Source organism: Chrysoperla carnea, chromosome 5, assembly GCF_905475395.1.
Source record: "Chrysoperla carnea chromosome 5, inChrCarn1.1, whole genome shotgun sequence".
NCBI classification, from domain to species: domain Eukaryota; kingdom Metazoa; phylum Arthropoda; class Insecta; order Neuroptera; family Chrysopidae; genus Chrysoperla; species Chrysoperla carnea.
This window is the reverse complement of record NC_058341.1, coordinates 21,086,056-21,103,213: the sequence shown is the minus strand read 5'-3', so window position 1 is coordinate 21,103,213 and position 17,158 is coordinate 21,086,056. Positions and strand designations below refer to the sequence as shown.

Genomic DNA, 17,158 nt, shown 5'->3' with positions numbered 1-17,158 from the left:
AATTGATAATTTTGTTCTGAAAGAAAAAATAGGATTGAAAATTTAAAAAATAAAACAAAATTTAAAATATATAACAATTTTTATTTATTTATAACAAAAAAACTGTTTTAAATTTTTATGAAAATCATATTGTACATTTTCATAAAACAAATTAACATTGTTCTTTTCTTATTAAAGTTTTTATACAAAATAAGTAAAATTCAATCACTTTTCGAGCGAGGTATATTTTATGTAATTTTAATTCCCACCCCCTGACAGAAGAGTGATTTATGACATATGTATAAATGGGAGTAATTTATATTAAGAGGGCGGGTTATATAGATAATTTAAACTACAAAAAGAGTGGAAAATTTTTGACATCAAATTTATTTAACTTAAAAATAAAAATTTCGCCACACCAGGACACGAACCATCGTACCTCAGTTTCACAGGCAAGTGCTATACCCACACAGCCAACCTGGTTATAGAGATTATGCGTATATTTAACTTATAACAAGAGATTATTGAGTAATGATTTTGGAAATAAATCAAGCATTCATTTTGTCCTCTATTCAAAAATTTAACAAACCTACCTTTTCTCAGTTGAAATCTTAATAATTCGTAATCATATTTTATTTAAAACCACCGAACCACACAAATACGACTAAAAAATTTCACTTCTCTGTGAACTTTTGTGGTTTATACTTATATTGGTATTTGGATTAAAAAAGGGTCAGTAAAAAAGTCATTTTAAAATATTAAAAATGGTATTTTTATTAACTTTTTTCTTAAAAAAGAAAGACCAACAATTATTGATTCGATTGAATATTGTATACATTAAATTTATTTACAACAAATAAAACCAAATTCGTTTTAATATTGATTGTATTTTCAATAAAAAAATATATTATTGATTTTAATTTACATTAATGATATATTAATTATTGATTGGCACTGTGTTTTTTTTATTTTTTATTTTAAATTTAATATTTTACAATATTTATATTTTATTACAATTATTTGTACCTTTTAAAATTGTTTATCAAATCATTTTTTTTATACACATTTTGTTTAATAAATCTTAAAAAGTTTTTCCAAAATAATTTGTTATTCTAAACGATTTCAATTTTGTTCGAATAATCATAACACACTTCGTTAATTGAGGAACTTAAATCGAAAATTAATTCGAAATGCAACTATCTCTCCTAATTATTATTTAAATTTTAAAGGTATGAAACATAAAATGAATACATTAAAAAGAGATGTTTGTGCGTACAATGTTGAGCAAAAACCCAAACATGTTATGATTAAATTGAACAAAACCAAAATCACGAAGTATTGTCTCAAAATTAATATGAAAAGAGTCCAAACCAGCAGTACTCAATATAATTACAACAACAAATTATATGCAGGGATGTTTTTCAATTTCCTATTCTTTTCTTTGCTGCAGCAGAAGCTGCAATAATGGCTGCTCCAATTCCACTACCATCTTCCGACAATGTAATACCAAACTGTAAATATTTTTTTTTGTAACAAAATTTGAATTTAATAAAAATTTATTTAGGACTAAAATTTTGATTTTAAATTGTTTGTTAATTCGATACGTTTTGTTTAAGTTTTGACGCTACAGCAGCTATTAGAGCAGCACCCCGTCCACTTCCGTCATGTGATAACATTATGTCAAACTGTAAAAATACCATAAATTGAGTTTTTTATTTTATAAAAAATTTAGAACACCAGAAGGAAAAGTGGAATGACAGGAAATGGATGCTATAAGAATGAATAATTAGGAAAAAGTTTTATTTTCAAATCCAAAGATATGCCATTTGCAAAAGAACTTTGGATTTGGAAATAAATTTAATTAAAAAAAAAAAATAATAATAATACGTACTTTAACACCAGGTGTAACTAATTGAGACATTTTCTTCATCATAAGATCATGAAACTTGGGATGAAATCGGTATACAGAACCATCAATACCAACTGTAACCGTTTCACTTAAACCTTTATCACTTTCACGTACGATTTTATTGATTAATGTTGCTAAGTTTACTGAGACTATATGTGCAGCTCTAGCTGTTACAACTTCACAAATATATCGCAAATTTGCACAGTCCTATAAACAAAGAATCCAGTTTTAGTTAAGGGTGGGCGATTAAATAAAACAACAATTTATTAGCTAGCCATACGCAAATATTAATCTAAAAAAGGTGTGTGTGAACTTATATACGTGCGTGAGAAGTCAAGACAAATCCATTTGAGTAGTTTTTGTTACATTAAGCGCAACAAACCCACATGCACGCATAGCAGAGGGAGTTTTACATTTAAAAATGACAATCATGATAAGTTCGGAAAAAACGCGGGCGTGCGTGTCGAAGCAGCGACAAAGACTTTATGGTTCATCAATTTCCAGCCTTTTTTTTTACTCTTAACCTCTTCTTGGGTATTTTTTTTACGCCTAACGTAACATACCAAAACCGATTACTTTTAAAACATTATTTATCAAAAACTCTCCGTTTCATTATTAAAAAAGCGTAATTCGGTGCTCCTGGTCGCCCTAAAAGGGCTTCGTGAGTGATATTGTCGTTAAACGACACGTATTTCAATTTCTATCTTATAGAAATTCGCATCTATTTCTTGAAAACCATAATAACTAACTTTTTTATTGACTAGCTTTTAAACTAAGGTACTGATATTAAGTTACTTACTTGATCTGTAGCATTTCCTAATCCTAATGATGCTAAGATTGCATGACATTCGGTAAAAGTGCCTCTGGTTTCACTCTCAATGTCTGATACAAATTTAGTTTCAAATGAATTGCGTTCATCAAATTTATCAGATGATTTACCATCAAAGAGTATTCCCTTTTCAATAGCTTTTTTTGCTGTTAGCCGTACTAATTCACCCAAATACATTCCAGATATCATCTTTTCAAATAATTGCAATTTTGGATTTATTGAATTGGCATCAACAGTCTCATCATATTCATTTCGCATAAATTCTAAGCATCCATCGTCACCAAATGCACCCGATTCACAATTGATAATTACATGAGTTACCCCAGTTTTATCACCTTCATAACATTCTGCATTTTCAATTCTTTCTACGTAACAAGCATTTGTACCAGTTCCTGTAATAATGTATAATTTTTATGAATTTCATGTGCTTTTATCTACCCGTCATTATAATAAAAATTGAAAATTTCCAAATGATATTAATGGTACCCGCTAAGTATAATGTTTTTGAATAATTTTCGTTTTAGATTGTCAGATAGCGGCAGAAAAATAATCAATCTTTTAAATTTAAAAAATAATTTGTTAGTACCCCATTCTCTCTACATTAAATTTAATGAACTCCCTCGGAATAATTAATTTAGATAATCATAATATTATTAAATAATTAATAAATGTCAATTTTTACTAAAACGCAGTAATAATTAATAAATATACTAGGATGATTATGAATAAATAATACTAGGATGAAAATTAAGGCCTATATTTATACTTATGACATTTATTAATTGTTTATAATAAATAAAGACGAAAGAATACAAATGATTTGGACATACCAACAATTAAACCAACTTTACAGTCTGGATTTTTGAATGCACAGGACATGAGTGTTCCAGTTGTGTCATTTAAAATAGCACAACAATCTATTTTTAAACCCTATAAATAAATATTGAACAAAACAAAAATATTAGAACCCAAATTAATTGTTAATTAAAACATGCAATACTTTCAATTATTAATTAATATAAATACTCTTGCATTAACAAGATCTTACTATTTAAAAAAATATTATCCCTTGTGAATAGAGCAGTGACTATAGAGACAAAAATGGACAATTTCTTTGGCGTAATCGAATACTGGGATTATTATTGCATTATTTGATAATTACAAGAATTCACTTATTGCTTTTCCCATGTCTATACAGCTCTATGAAATTATCTCTATGATTAAGACCCATTTTAATATATAATCATTAATATAATGTTTTGAAGAGCGCCCCATTAGAATGATGTACAAATTGAAATTTGCATCAAATTAAATAAATAGCGAGCCGAATTATTACAACATTTTAAGTAAGCTTTTAATCACGCTGTCATGCTTCTCGTTTATCTACGAGAGTTCTTCTAAGTCGAGAATTCTCTCTCATATCATTATATTATTAACCCGACGTCATTGTTGCCGGGTATCTAATGACCCGACGGATTTTAAAATACTAATAACTTCAAAACAAAATGCACGCGTTATTTGACACTCACAGTAGCTTCAGCCATTGACATCTTTGGGTGTATTAGCTATTCTATTTAGTGTCGCAGCGGTGGAATTTGCACGTCTGGCATTCTGCATATCACCAAGTAATGCAAAAATAACACAGTATTGATTCACGATTTATCATAATTGGTCTAAACGAATCAACATAAAATACAATCTCAAAATATGGAATCCCAGAATTTTGTTAATATTAAATAAATAATCCCAATGTTTTTGTTATTTTCCCAGATAAATGATTGAATTTGAATTTCATAAACTTACCAACTATTAAAGCTATTTTACAGTCATGTTTTATACTGGCACAATTAATTAATGCGCCTGTTGTATCATTTATTAATGCAGTTGTTTGTACATTTTGTAATCCCTGAAATTGTCAATCTTCATCTCTTATACGTACACTTGGTCAGTTTAAATCTTGTCAGAGTATTTAGCGGTTATTAGGTTAGGTTAGAGTGGCTGTCCTAAGGTGGGACATACTTATACCAAAGGCTCCGCTGTGCTATCGAAAAAGGGATGGCACATCCTCGGCCTCTACTCCATGAACCAATTGAAGCTGTTTAAGAACATCAGGAGTGCTTTAACGTCGACGGAAGTCGTCAAAGAAAAGCAGGCTGAACTAAGTCCATCTCCTAATGGCAGGGGCCAACAAAAACTAACTTTTTTAAGGAAATTTTTTGGTAGAGCAAATATGTCATTAATAATCGCTAAATATTCTGACATTTTTACAAAATATTTTTTTAATTAATAATTGTTAATATTGCATAAATTAATAATGAATATATTGTATTACGTACAGCTTTATTAATAGCAGTTTCTAACATTCCTACGACTTCCTGACCAACAACACCATCACAACTGAAACCTTTTGTCCAACGTTCTAAAACACCTTTCTTTAAGCCCTGTTGCTTTAATGGAAAACTGAATGTAAATCCTAAAGGTAATACTTGGTCTTCTAATTTGTGATTTTTGATAAAATCGCCTAAACAAGTTGCAATATGATCGAATAACTGTAAAATAAGATGAATGAAATGTTAAGTTTAAGTAAATATTTAAAGCTGTGATCGAAAAAAAAAATAAACACTTACATTAACCCCGGGTCCAGTCATTATTTCTTGTGGTATAGCATAAATTTCAGATGTCATATCAGGTTGACCTTTACCTTTTAATTCAATCATTAAAACTCGGAAATTCGTACCACCTAAATCCAATGCTAGAATTTTTCCTTGTTCTACAAAATAAAATAAATATGATAAATAAAATTAACAAAAATTTAAGGACGATTGTATTTTAAGGTAGTTGTTTTAAACAATGAAAAAGGCTTTCAACGAAATTGGCTGAACTTTTGATAAAATATTCAAAAAAATAGCCCCAAATTAAAATTAAAACTATTATTTTAACATTAAACTCTTTTCTGTGTGCATGAAATGGTATGCTTTACTATGTGTTTGGTTTACAAGATTGTATACAACATTTCCGTTAAATATTATATATCTATGAGAGCTAATATCTATAGTTCTTTGTTCTATCGCTAGATAGAGTCTTTCTAAGCATTAAAAACAGTTAGCTTCAACTACATTAAGGATATCTCAAGGTGTTTTTTTGTTTATTTTTAATTACCTGTGCCATCTGGTAAATCTGTTACGTAAGTGACAAAACATTTTGTGATTGCTTTTGCATGTGTATCTTTTCCTAAACCACGTTTTATGTTATCTAAAAATAATTCGCCTTGTTTTTTATTTTGTTCATCTGACATTATCCATACTTGACAATGTTCTCGTATCTGTAACAAAAAAGGAATATTTAGTTTAGACTTTTCATGTAATTTTAATTTTCAATTGAGTAAATGTTATGGTTTGTTTTTCTCTTGATTATTTACCAATTAATTAACATTAATTTGTAATTCGGCTATTGAGTATATGGTAAAAGCTTGAAGTGCTCAGTCATAATGTTCCCCGCATATAACACATTCAATAGAGCGCGACTCAAATTTAACTTATTGAGATTCTACTGTATGAAAAAATTAATGTTTTCTTTTTTAAATTTCTCTCATTGCCAATTTATTTACAAAAACGTATACAATTTTGATAGTTAAATTCGCTATACTTAGAAAATATAATATAAAAAAAATTAGGTTTCAAAGCTAAATTCTTGGAATTCATATATTTGCTCTATTTTAATTTTCTTTTCAATTTAAGAAAGCTCGAATTATTTTTATATCGCTGTTATTTTTAAGTGATCAACCCAATTTAGTAAGTAAATAACTGTTTCTAAATAGACAGCGATATAAAAATAATTCCAGCTTTCTTAAAGTGAAAAGAAAATTATAATAAAGCTAAAATATGAATTCCAAGAATTAAGCTTTGAAACGTAATTTTTTTTAAGTACAGCTGATTAAACTATCAAAATTTTATACGCTTTTGTAAATAAATTGTATGTGATTTAAATAAGTGCGTAGGACGATAAGCGATAAAAGATTCAGTTTCAAAATTTAAAATAAAACATAATTTTTTTCAGTAGAACCTCGATAAGTTAAAAAGTCAAGTTAACAAGTTTTTTAGGAATTTTTGATTCATTAAATTTAGAGCTTTTGTTTTATAATTCGAACAACTTTTCTTCAAATCGAATAATCCAAAATAATTAGTACATGTAAATACCTATCGTAAATTTAATTTTACGTTAAATAAAGTTCAACAAAAATCCGTAGTAGCGCTACGAGTTGATTTTTTAAATTGTTAAAAATTCGCAAAAAATAAATCCATGTAAATAAAAAGTGTACCAATGTCTAATAAAATTAGCAAATTATGACAAATTTTTGAAATAATTAAAAAAATAAAAATATGTACCTCGCGTGTAGCTTCTTTATGTGTTAAACCCATGTTTTATAAATAATAAAAAAATAATAAATAATTTTAAAAAATATCACAGTCAAAAATTTAATAACTAATACTGATTTATTAACGTTTCACAAAATTTTCGATTTCAATAAGACACTTAATTTATAAAAAAATCGTTTTTCCTAGTTCGCGTTTCTTATTTTAAATACATTCTGATTTGAACATAGTAAATGTTTTTTAATATATATAACAGTTTTAAGAGTATGTTAGAGGGGTGAAGTAGTGTGTAATCAGAGGATTTAATTCACAGAAATTTCACAACGTTTGCAAATTTTTATATACACATGCGTGGATACCGTATGTTTTATTTAAAATTAGTTTAAAATTCATATCAAATGAGTATGACGCAATGAATAGAAGATAATAGGAAAACCATTGACTTTATAGTATACATAGACTAAGCATCGCCTATTTTTCTTAGTGAGAATCGTACCAACATCTGAGATTACTACTTAGGTCAGCTAGGGTCAGCTTAAATTTTCATATCACAAAATGTTTAACATAAAACATAGTCATTTCATTGAACTCTTTCGCTTTTTGATTTAAAAAAAATACTTATCATGAATCACTTTACCTTTTTTTACAAATCTACAATGGATTTGACCTAAGCAATTACCTCAGATGTTGGCACGCTTAAAATCGTTTGACACTCAGTCTATGTAACTATATGTAGAAAAACAAAGATCAAAGATAAAATCGAAACTTTAAAAAAATTTCTCGATTTGAATTTTTTGTGAATTTTTCATGTGTATATCCAAGTTTTAATAAAGCATCCGGTAGTTTAAAATAATAAACTTTTATCTTATACTTATTCAATGATACGTATACAATATGTGGTACGAATATCAACGAACGGTTTAACCGATATATACCGACCAAGCCTCTCTACATTTAAATCTGGTGATTGGTGCATTGTTGAAGGTGTGACGATTCGACTATGACGTCATTCTTATTTTAAAAATTCTAAGTAAATTTCACATGCAATATTATCAAAATATTACCATCAAAAAATAAAGAAATTAAAAACTCAACTGCGTTAAATAAAATCTGAAAAGAAAGAGACAAGTCCAGTAGTTTACATAGCGATTTCAACAGCCGGGGCTCATTATTGAGAAAATTTGAGCCAATCTAGATATTAATGGGTACCGACTGTTCAAGCCGTTATCTAAACTACAGAACTTTTCTTGCTTTCTTTTCAGATTTCATTTAATCAGATTTTATTTTACACCTTTTACTAAAAAGTTTTTAGCGCCCCGACACTAAGGCGGCGAATACAACAATACCTTAGAAGGTGCGAAGAAATAAAAAAATTTACAAACATACATATAAGATACGCGCGAAAAATATAACCACTCCTTGACAGTCGGGTAAAAAAAGTTGAGATGGTAAAGAAGTTGTCTAAATATATTTACAATTACATGTTTTCTACATGGTAGTTTTCTAAAAGATACCCCTAAAAAATTTCGTATTTGAACTGAAAGAAAAAAAGTCTTCCAGCCCAAATTTCTACTGGTTCTAATTGAGCTTTATTGATAGTTTTTAGTCAAATACAAAATGACCATTCATTAGAATTTTGATATAATATGCAACGAAATAATTATAATGGAAGCGTCATGATGTGCTTACTCTGTGTCACAAAAACGCACGGTTTACATAAAAATAAAATCCGTGCTTTTTGTAACACACATACGTTAAATATAAGTTAGATTGTTCTAAGTTAAACACATGAACGTTGATTTAAAATTATAACCTATGTCTCTTTCCGATTAACATTTATTTATTGCCATTTAAATTCATTAAGCGATTTCTACGATAATTACAAAATTTAAGACGGTTTGATGACGTGCGAGTCATATTCTCTGTCGAAAAACGGATTTCACAATGGTTCAAGTGCTGGAACGAACTTATTTTAGTGTCATATTTTGATTTAATGCATTTTTTCGTTATAAAAAGTGGATTTTTGATCGAACTCCTTTGCCTACTTTAGTCGCGACAATTCGAGTATTTGTAAATAATTGATAAAACTAAAACAAAGACTTCGCCCCCTTTTTAATTAATTATTAATTGAATCACGTCACTATCTGTAGAGGCTTTTATCTAGTAATGAATACGTATAATAATTAGTAATAATTATTTTTAGTAAAGTTCGAAGTCTTCTATTTTGACTTTTTGTTTTTAAATGACAAAAATCACACCTCCAAAGGTTTTTACTGTAAATAAACCAATAGATGATTAATAATTCAAAAGATAAACATTAAAATTGCATATTATTTTAACACTTAAAATCATATATTTTATAGTTTGAAATTAAAAATACTTTTTATTATTCCCTGAGCCAGGGATATCGATTTGTGACTACCTTTTTTTAATGATTCGGTAGCGTAGATAGTAAGCCACAAAAGTTGTTCTTCCCGGAGATAAATGATAAATCAAATATGTCAGGAAATTCAACTTTCTGGTCTAGGGAAGTAATATACTTAATATTTAATATATCACGTTTTAAAAACTAAAAAGTATAAAAATATATTTTAAATTGGAATGCAAAAAGTTGAAAAGCGTGATGTGCTTTTTAGCCCTGTCTCTATATTGTCCAGGATTCAGGAGATAAAATTTTAACCCAGGATAAAATAAACTAGTTCATTTTAGACAAGAGGATGGCAAATATAGTTCCGTTTAAAGAATACAGCCTTTCATTTTTCAGCCACTACTCTCGACAAACCAGAATACTGCTACACTAACTTAAAAAATTGGCCTTACAGCCTTACAGAGGGGTGGCGTTCTCATGGACTTCTGACTTTCCCAAGCCATACCATAATTATAGCAACAAGATGCGAAATGCCCATCGATAATCGATGATTTCAGACACTATTCAGAAAATAATTTATCATTTTCCAATGTCGAAAGTTCCCTGACTATTTTCTTACATTTTTAGAATTTCAGGGTTGTTCCAATTCGATCGCCATTTTAGTACGTGGATTTTGGGCGTTGCTTTTTAAAAGGGGAATGTTTGTGGCAAAAATTGCGTAGTAAAATTAATCAGATTTTGACTGTGTGTCAAAATATATATATCCAACAGGAAATAAATAAAATTTTAACCTTGTTCAAAGTCATAATAGATTAGATAGTTCCTTATTTAACTATGTTAAATCCTCCCCTCTCCCCCTCTTGCCTTTGAATCATATAAGTAAAACATTTATTCAAATAATTAACACAAAATACCTGCAGTCCATTAAAAATATATTTAAAATTATTATATTGATAATTTATCAATTAATATTAATTGCTGCAATTCCACTAACAACTTTATTAAATATAAATAATAAAAATGGATAAAAATACCCATTGAAAAATCCAAGTTCATGGCGACAATTTGAGAATAGGGAACATTCATGTATTTTTTTAATATTTTTAATTCATTGTTTACACCGTTATAGCAAAGTAAAAAATATAAATACTGCTTAAAAATGCTGTATTTAAGTGTAAAAAAATATTTAAAATACATTCTAATTTTGAGATATTTAAACGCAGTCCTTTGGCGCTCTCTGTTGATGATGTATAAGTACGTGATCTGTCAATTGGTGAAAGTTCAATGTATAATTTACACTTTAAAAAAATGAATTTACAATACAGAATTTACACTCGTTATTATTAAGTTTTCTAATAAAAAGCCGTTTAATAGTATAATTTAATGAAATCCCATATAAAATGTAAGTAATTAATATCATACAGTATGTCAACAAATTTGACAAGCCCGTACTATGATGTCACGTCCGTATACAAATTTGAATTTCCGTTTTATAAATTTTTAAATGGCCTCACTGAATTTGTACTTTTATTAATTAATTTTAAGTAATTAAAAAGATATTAATTACTAAAATAATGGTTTAGTTGAAATGCCCAGTCATTAAAGTTACGGAAGAAAAATATTTGAACCAAATTTAAATTTCATGAATATTCCCTATTCATCTCCTTTAAGACAAATTTGCAGACAAAGTATAAAAATAAAACGTCATATACGGAAATGTTTGCTTAAATATTGATTTTTCTTGAATCTAAAATCGTAATCTGTAATAATCCTACAGGCAGGTGTTACATTGGTCAACTTAAAGAGTCACAGTACTGGGATTATATCGCTAAGGCGATATGAAGCTGATGAACGAACGAAGAAAAGCAAAAAGGAAATAAAATAAAGCAAAATAGCAAAAAGGACATCGGATATTCATAAAATTCTATAAATACTGTAATATTTATATAATTAGCCAGAAGCAAGGTTATTATATACTTATGTTTATTTGTCATTATAATTAATATAATAGTTTTACTTCCCCAAATAATAAATAAAATAAATTAGAAGTAAATTGGAAGTAAATATTATTAAATCATTTAAAAAAATTAATATCAAGGTTGTTCAATTAATATGAACAAAATATTTTAGCTATTTTTATGGTCGGGGAACTATTTTTTAAATTTATTCAAATAGCTATCGAGATAAGAATCCATAGATGTATGTAAAAAAAAATCTTTTGTCACTATATTTTAAAAAGTTATGATTTCTCCCGTTGTGCCCGGATAAATTAAAGATGTATGAGAACGGTAGTGGGGACACAAATTAAAAAATATACATTTTTCAGTTTTGATGGTGAATTATGTTATAACTTGACAATATAAGACGAAAAGTAAGAATAACATTTTTCGACATTTGGAGTAATTTTCAAAATAGCTTTAATTATTTAGCTTTCAATATTTGGAAAACCAAGGCAGATATCGAAAAATTTTATTCTTATTTTTTGTCTACTTTCTTGAAGTTATAACAAAATTAACCATCAAAGTTGAAAATAAGGTACAAATAATTTCAATCCAAAATCTAAAATTGTGTTGGTGCTCGCACTACCTTAATAAATACGACTAGCATTTTTTAATTAATGGCGTAGATGTTTGCAAATTCCGCTAAGCCAACTGTTTTCTTATCAAGGACAATATTGTCATTATTGTCCTTAGTATAAAAGAGTAAGGTATCATATAATAAAAATAATTAAATATAATTTGTTTTATTATAAAAATAATTATCAAAAAGTGATAATATTATAGTTAAAATATTTTATTTTAAAATTAAAGCATTTATCATAGTTATATTTCCTGTACTTAAGGTTGGTAAAATAGTGGGCGACAGTTTTTGTCAATCTTAATATTTTTATATGTTATTTGTGCTGTCATATTTGAGGTTTATTAGATATATTTTCGAGACACACCGTACATGATAAAAATCAAAGTCTGTTTTATAATAAAATACGTAAAAATCCTGACACGTCATTTATCAGTTTTGCATCTGTTATGAATAGCTAGTAGAATAGTAGATTCTAACGTTTTATGTGAGTCCAGAGTCGAAATCTGACTTATTTTTTGGACTACCCGTTAGTCCTGTGATGTATATCATTTCTTTTTACATGTTAACCTCCCTCATCCCCTTTCTTATCCCTATTACCACTACATCTTTCATAATTTAATAAATTCTTATAAAATATTAATAAAAGAATCATTACAATAAAAAAATGACGCAACAATTTTTAAATTTGCAACACATTCACTTCTAAATGATATTGTAATGTAAAAATACCAGACTGTTTTACTATATAAGTGTATAGACTGTAGTCTAAAATATATATGGGTGATTCCATACTTGACTGACAACTACATTTAATGCAAAATGCGTTTTATTTTGCGTCATAGTATGAGTAATATTATGTTAACTGTTTTAGTTTTATGATTGATTCTACATTAATCCCTCTATAAAACAAGTGAAAACAAACAATTGACTGAGTTAATTGTTGAAATACAATGTAGAGACAGTGTTGACATACATACATGTCACACATATAAAACTGATATACCCATATAATGCATACTATACAATTTGTGCTCTCGCGGGTAAACAGTGAATTCAGAAATTTCAGCTTGATGTTCTTTGTTTTTGAGTTATCGTAATGACAGACGGGCAGATGACAGACAAACAGACAGACAACCGGAACAAACTTGGGACTAAACTTAGTATACCTTGATATATTTCATATACATGGTATAAAAATGGGGCTCACAAAACTTAAAAAATATTATTTACAAAGAAAAAAATATTATTTTGGTACTTAAGGTACTGAAAACTAAAAGTACTACAATGTTTACACCATACCAAATATTTTTACCATCAAAAACAGTAATAATAATTTATTTTCCATTCATGGTACCTACACTTTTTCATGGAATCACCTATATGACTGCTAGCTAAATGTCTAATGTATTTATAAAAATTAAAAAATTCAATAATTTATTTATAATTTATGCAAGTTTACTTGTTTCAATATGTTATTTCCTATTTTAAATACTTTATTGTTTATATTATTGCTTTACTCCTTCGCAACAAAATTTGATATGAGATAAGATCGATTTCGTTTTGAAAAGTGATCAAGACTTGGTAATAATATAAGTGAGCGATTATTGAATCAAAAATTTTGTGCGCATCTTATGATAAAATACACATTTTTAATAAACTAATATTTAGTTTTAGATATAGAGTATAAAAGGTATTATTAAAATGCAAATAATTTTATTATGATTAGATAAATATGATAAAAATGTGGAAAATTTTTTATGTAATTTGAACAAGTAATTAATGAAAAATTTTAAAATGTTTTATCTTTATAGTTGTATATAGTTGAGATTGGTTAGCTGTTTATACCATGTATATATGAAATATACATAGTATATTAAGTTTAGTCCCAAGTTTGTAACGCTTAAAAATAATGATACTAGGAAAAAAATTTTGTCATAGGTGTTCATAAAATCACCTAATTAGTCCATTTCCAGTTGTCCGTCCGTCCGTCTGTGGACACGATAACTCAAAAACGAAAAAAGATATCAAGCATCTTGTAAACCGATAGAGATAGAACAAAAGTTTAAATGTAAAAAATGTTCCTTATCAAAAATTAACTTTGCGTATTCCATTCAAAATTATTAATTATTCCAAAATTACAAGTATTGGTTTTTTCGATTTTTTTGAATTTTTTTATAAAATCGAAAAATCGAAAAAAAAAATGTTGGTTCCGGTTTCGATAAAACTCTGTTTATATGGTTATTTTGACCCATAATTTACAAAAATCGTATATATATAACGATTAGGAAACTAGTTTCGGAGATATCGAGCCAAAATATGGGATAATGGGTGATATTTCAAAAACTATGCTTCCAATCATCAAATGAATACGATTTTTGAATTTTTTGGGTCAAAATTACCTTATATACTAAGTTTTATCCAAATCAGACACCATAAATTTTTTTCGATTTTTTTGAATTTTTTTAAGGGGTACCCCTTTATACAAAATCGAAAAATTCGAAAAAAAAATGTTGGCTCCGATTTCGATAAAACTCTGTTTATAAGGTAATTTTGACCCATAATTTATAAAAATCGTATTTATATAACGATTAGGAAACTAGTTTCGAAGATATCGAGCCAAAATATGGGATAATGGGTGATATTTCAAAAACTATGCTTCTAATCATCAAATGAATACGATTTTTGAATTTTTTGGGTCAAAATTACCTTATATACTAAGTTTTATCCAAATCAGAAACCATAAATTTTTTTCGATTTTTTGGAATTTTTTTAAGGGGTACCCCTTTAAAAAAATCGAAAAAATCGAGGAAATTTTTTTCTCTCCAATTTCGGTAAAAGTCAGTTTATAAGGTAATTATGACCCATAAATTACAAAAATGGTATTAATATAACGGTAAGGCAACTAGTTTAGGAGATATCGAGCCAAAATATGAGAAAATGGGTGATATTTCTAAAACTATGCTTTCAATCAACAAATGAATACGATTTTTGAATTTTTTGGGTCAAAATTACCTTATATACTAAGTTTCATTCAAATCAGAAACCATAAATTTTTTTCGATTTTTTGTTTATGTATATGAAATATACCAAGGTATACTAAGTTTTGTCCTAAGTTTGTAACGCTTAAAAATATTGATGCTATGAACAAAATTTAGGTATAGGTGTTCATAAAATCATTAAATTAGTCCATTTTCGGTCTGTCTGTCTGTCGTCTGTCCATCTGTCATCACGATAACTAAAAAACGAAAAAACATATCAAGCTGAAATTTTTATATAATGCATCTAAGTGAGCAGTATTATATACATGTGTTCTGTCCCACTCTATGCAGGCACACAACAGAAGAACTGTTGTATAGCTGAAAAGACATCGAAGCCACGATACAAGTCTTTTTTGCAATTTCATATAACATCTATAATATCTCTTACTTAGATGCATTGCTTAACGCATGTACTTTGTCATACTCGCGATATTTATATGCCTAGATGTAAATCGAACTAGTGGTATATGTGTGACATTTATGTATGTGTAATGTGAAAGAGTAATCAACACTGCCTATACATGGTATTTCAACAATTGACTAAGTTAATTGTTGAAATACCATGTATAGACAGTGTTGATTACTATGTCACATTACACATACATACATGTCACACATATATAACTGCTATACTCATATAACACATACCATACAATTTGCGCATAATTTGCGCTCTCATGGGTAAACAGTGATGTTTACGAAAAAATGTTTCAAACAAAAGTTGTTTCATTTTTTATAAGGAGCATTTTTTACATTTAAACTTTTATTCTATCTCTAACGGTTGACCTATGCTACCTATTTGCGAACTCAGCACGCTATAAAAATTTCAGCTTGATATCTCTTTTCGTTTTTGAGTAATTGTGATGACACACAGACAGACGGAAATGGATTAATTAGGTGATTTTATGAACACATTTACCAAAAGAGTATCAATATTTATAAGCGTTACAAATTTGCGAATAAACTTAGTATACCTTGATATATTTCATATACATATGGTTTAAAACTTGATATACCTTGATATATTTCATACACATGGTATAAAATGTAAAATTACACAAATAAATTGCATTTATTTAAAAAAGTGTAATTTCTTTAATCTATGTAATCATTTGTAGATCGTAGTAAATCGTATATGAATTATTTATTGCACACATAAATTACGTTGATTATATCAAGGTGATACAAGGTTATCGAGGATATTAAGGATGTACGAGCGCCAGAGCAATTTTTGATAAGAGGCTTGATTTTTTTATACGAAGTTGGGCTAAGTCAAAAATAATTCTGACAATTCTAGGGGGGGAGTATATATGTCCGATTATTTAAATAAATAAATAACTTCAAAAGTAGGCATATTTAACATTGGTCTTATGGGAAAACGGTAGATGGATGATATGTTTTCATAAATTTCTCCAAAACAAGTGGCAATTAAAAAAAAAAAAACTATTTAAATTTGTTCCCGTTGTATCCGACTAATTAAGGATGTATGATCACGGTAGTGGGGACACAAATTAAAATTTTTTTATCATTCATTCAGCATTCAGACGACCCTGTTTACATGTTCAGGTATTGATATTTTTTAATTAGATGTACAGGGTATCTCGGAATCTAATGTCTGACAGACCAGTGAACAAATTTTAAGCAAAAAATCTTCGTTGTCGAGATTTTGCAATCAACGATAGCTAGAATTTTAAACGCAAACAAGGACATCACCAAAGAATGGAAGCAGTTATCCCTCTTAATTTCTGCCCGTAAGATCAAAAGCAGGTTAGCCAGATTTTACATCATTTTTCGCCTACGCGAATCCCTTGCATTTTTTAAATTTTTATATTCTACATTTTACAATTATAAACCAATCCACCATCCTCTGCTTTCCCTGGCCCAGTGGATGGCGATGCCCTTGTTCTAAATTTAATTATAACAAAAACTCAAATATTCTCTTTTAGAATAAAACCAAGCAGTTAATCCATATAAATTTGTTTGCTATTAGCAACTTTAATACACATTATTAAATATTTTCTATTTTTCGTTATTAATATTAGTAAATTATTATTTTTCGTTATTCCTAAACCAAGCTTGTCC

The 17,158-nt window shown here is 27.9% G+C and overlaps 1 protein-coding gene across 8 annotated transcripts in view; it reads right to left on the bottom strand.

Moving 5' to 3' along the window:
• Positions 1-1,050: 1,050 nt before the first annotated feature.
• Positions 1,051-17,158, bottom strand: part of LOC123301681 (hexokinase type 2-like) — a 46,547-nt gene continuing 30,439 nt past the window's right edge. For 4 of the 8 annotated variants that reach the window (XM_044884535.1, XM_044884529.1, XM_044884533.1 and 1 more), the window contains exons 2-8: positions 5,877-6,039; positions 5,345-5,487; positions 5,054-5,266; positions 4,521-4,623; positions 2,688-3,109; positions 1,871-2,095; positions 1,415-1,664 (exon numbers count right to left, since the gene is read on the bottom strand). In XM_044884535.1, the coding sequence (XP_044740470.1) occupies positions 1,572-1,664; positions 1,871-2,095; positions 2,688-3,109; positions 4,521-4,623; positions 5,054-5,266; positions 5,345-5,487; positions 5,877-6,039 (1,362 nt within the window). In that variant the 3' untranslated portion in view covers positions 1,415-1,571. Of the gene's footprint in view, positions 1,665-1,870; positions 2,096-2,687; positions 3,110-3,547; positions 3,648-4,520; positions 4,624-5,053; positions 5,267-5,344; positions 5,488-5,876; positions 6,040-7,102; positions 7,197-17,158 lie in introns of those variants that run through there. The other 4 variants (XM_044884534.1, XM_044884531.1, XM_044884536.1 and 1 more) reach the window with 4 other exon arrangements.